Source organism: Cariama cristata, unplaced genomic scaffold, assembly GCF_000690535.1.
Source record: "Cariama cristata isolate BGI_N322 unplaced genomic scaffold, ASM69053v1 scaffold7912, whole genome shotgun sequence".
NCBI classification, from domain to species: Eukaryota; Metazoa; Chordata; class Aves; order Cariamiformes; family Cariamidae; genus Cariama; species Cariama cristata.
In genome coordinates, this window is record NW_009602072.1 from 73,002 (window position 1) to 75,720 (window position 2,719).

Here is a 2,719-nt window from a genome sequence, read left to right on the forward strand (position 1 = left end):
AATGCAGGGTATTATTAGACAGAGGAAATGTCCTCCGCAAATGATCATTATGGCTAATTGCATGTTTTCCCTGATACACTCATCAGCCTGTAAGGGCAGTTCTGGTGACTTTTGTGGATGGCAGAGTTTTCAATAACCCGTGCTTTTTGTGGTGAACAAAAGATGAGTGGGTATGGACCAGCCCTGCCTGTTTCTTTCTCCACCCTACCTTATTTGAGACTTCCACCAAGGTGCGCTCTCAAAAAAAACGCCAAGAAACCCAAACCTGCAGAGGAAAAAGGGCCACAAAGGAGCCTTCCTACTTGTAGAGCAGTTTCACAAGCACCTGTCAAGAAATAGCAAGTAGGGCCTTTGGTGGGGGAGAGGTGGCAGTGGGAAAGACTTCTTGCTACAAACTCAAAGAGAAACTATTGATTAATACACCTTCCATTTCCCGTAGGATTTAGATGCGAGCTCCTTGCACAGAACTGAGCTGGAGGTAAAACTCAACGGGCTGCAAGAGCTGCTGGATTTGAAAAAAACCATCTACGAGCAGGTAAAAATGCAATTGGGAGCGTGGCCTGGGAAAACACAAGCTACTATGCAAAAAAAAAAAAAAAAAAAAAAAAAGGCAGTTTTGTGTACAGCTCCACTACAGAGAGGGCATTGTTCCAGCTTTACACCAAAATTTAAGCTTGTCAAGGGATGCTGCATGGTGTTGTAGACAACTATTCAATGGCTTAAGGCAGGGTCTCATGAGCTAATCCACTTTCTTTGACTAAACTAGCTCCATTTTAAATTTGATCAGGATGTTCTTTCTGCCCCACAGCTACTGCAGGGAGGCTGCTCCAGCAGGTGGCTAACAGTCAGGAACCCCCACCTAACTCCTGAGCTGGCTGGGTTTGGGCTCAGCTCCTAACCCTCACCCATAGCTAGAGTTTGCCTTGAGACCCAGTGCCCCAGATCATGAGAGAGCCAAATATTATTCTATTCAGATTCAGAGGAAGGGCTCACAACAAAACGAGACAAGCCTGGTGAACCTGGGCAAGGTACTGGATGCTCTTTAACACAATCCAACGTACTCCATTTCCACTTAAACGAGAAGGGCGCAGCCAGGTATGATTTCACCAAGAAGGGAAGGATACAGAGTTTGCAGCCCTTCCGAGAAACCCAAAGGCTGCAGCGTGCCTGTATCTACTCAAACAGGGTGAAACGATTACAGCCACTTACTCAGAGCCTGTAAAATGTTACCGAGCAGGCTCAGCAGTGTTTTGGGAATATCAATGATTTGGCTAAATTCTACCAATACAAACAATTAAAATGCTTGACAGAGGAACGTTAACATTCCTTGTGGGGAAACTGAGGCATAGAGAGGCAGAAAGACCTGCATAATATCAGAACTTCATTAGAACACATGTCCTGCCTGCAACTAACCACGAAGCCTTACTTTCTCTAAAATTATAAGATTATTCCTGATGCAAGGCAATTCACAGGGGTAGTTAGAAATCAGATCTGGCTGTGAGGATCTTCTTAAGCTGATTTCCTCCACGTTCCACACTGCTGTCCTGGCAGAGGGCTGTTTTTTTGGTTTGTTTTTGTTTTTGTTTTTGTTTTTGTTTTTTTTTTTAACCCATGCTTCCTGCAAAGAAATTACCCTCCATCTTTCTCTCTGCCCTCTCTTCCCAATAGCTAGTTTTCAGGTTAGTCATTTTCTCGCCCGTACCTGTTGATTTGACTGACATCAACGTATAGGCACACATACCTAGTGGAAGGGCAAATGAGGAAAACTTTGTTTGACAGCTTTGCTCACAGCATGTTGCTATGAATCAGAAGAAAATCCCAGCCTCAATCCTCATTAATAAACCACCAGGTTCGTGGTTGGTTTGGTTTGGTGTTTTTTTCTCCCCTGGCAGAGGATGCTTAAGTACTTGCAATAAACATTCATTTTCTCATATACCTATTAACCTGCTCAAAGATTAACAAACAGGCTCGAGGATTAAACACCAGTGGGGAAAAAATACACTGATAATCCTGCTCTTTGGAAGAGTGGTGGGGTATTTTTCTGTTATTCATGAATCACCATGTCAGGGTGCCCTTTGTTTCCCCAGTCAGGGGAAGGCAAGGCAAACAAGGTATACAAATGCTTCTCTAAAGAGATTAGAGCCCTCAGCACAAAAGGGAAGAACAAAAACATCAAGATGAAAGGTAAGAGATGGAGGAGAGATGTATGCTGCTCTCTTTTAACACTGGTGTAAATCAGAAGCAACTGCAGAGATACCGATAAGAGTGACATCCCTGCAGGAACAGACTGAGGCTTTGGGGAGGGGGGAGCTGCCAAGTGAATGTGTACACCATCTGCTCAACATCAAGTCCTGTCTTGCCTGGATACAAACCACCCAGGAGTGCAGTTTACAGGCATGGATTAAGGGTTCTTCTTAGGTTCACTGAGGGGAGTCTGCATTCATCATTGTTTGGCTCCTTTTCCTAAAGCTGTGACTGAGTCAGCTATCAAAGGCAAATATCCCAGTCAGTGATACGGCAGCTTGTGTGTGCCTGTTCCTGCTTCTCCCCATGCTGGCTTGAGTTTCCCCAGCGTATGAGAGCAGCTCCAGGGAGTGGAATAGGTCTGCTAGCGACAAATGTGTTCAGAGAAGGGTCCTGTTTTCCCTTCTCTAACTAGACACAAAGCAGACTAACACGAGTGGCTGGCCCACCCCCCCTCCATACCGAAGCAGAAAGG

General features: G+C 45.0%; 1 protein-coding gene across 1 annotated transcript in view; it reads left to right on the top strand.

The window, feature by feature from the left end:
* KRT80 (keratin 80) overlaps window positions 1–2,719 on the top strand; it is a 14,957-nt gene that overhangs the window by 9,947 nt on the left and 2,291 nt on the right. The window contains exon 4 of the mRNA XM_009694576.1: window positions 440–535. Coding sequence (XP_009692878.1) covers window positions 440–535 — 96 coding nt within the window. The remainder of the gene's footprint in view (window positions 1–439; window positions 536–2,719) is intronic.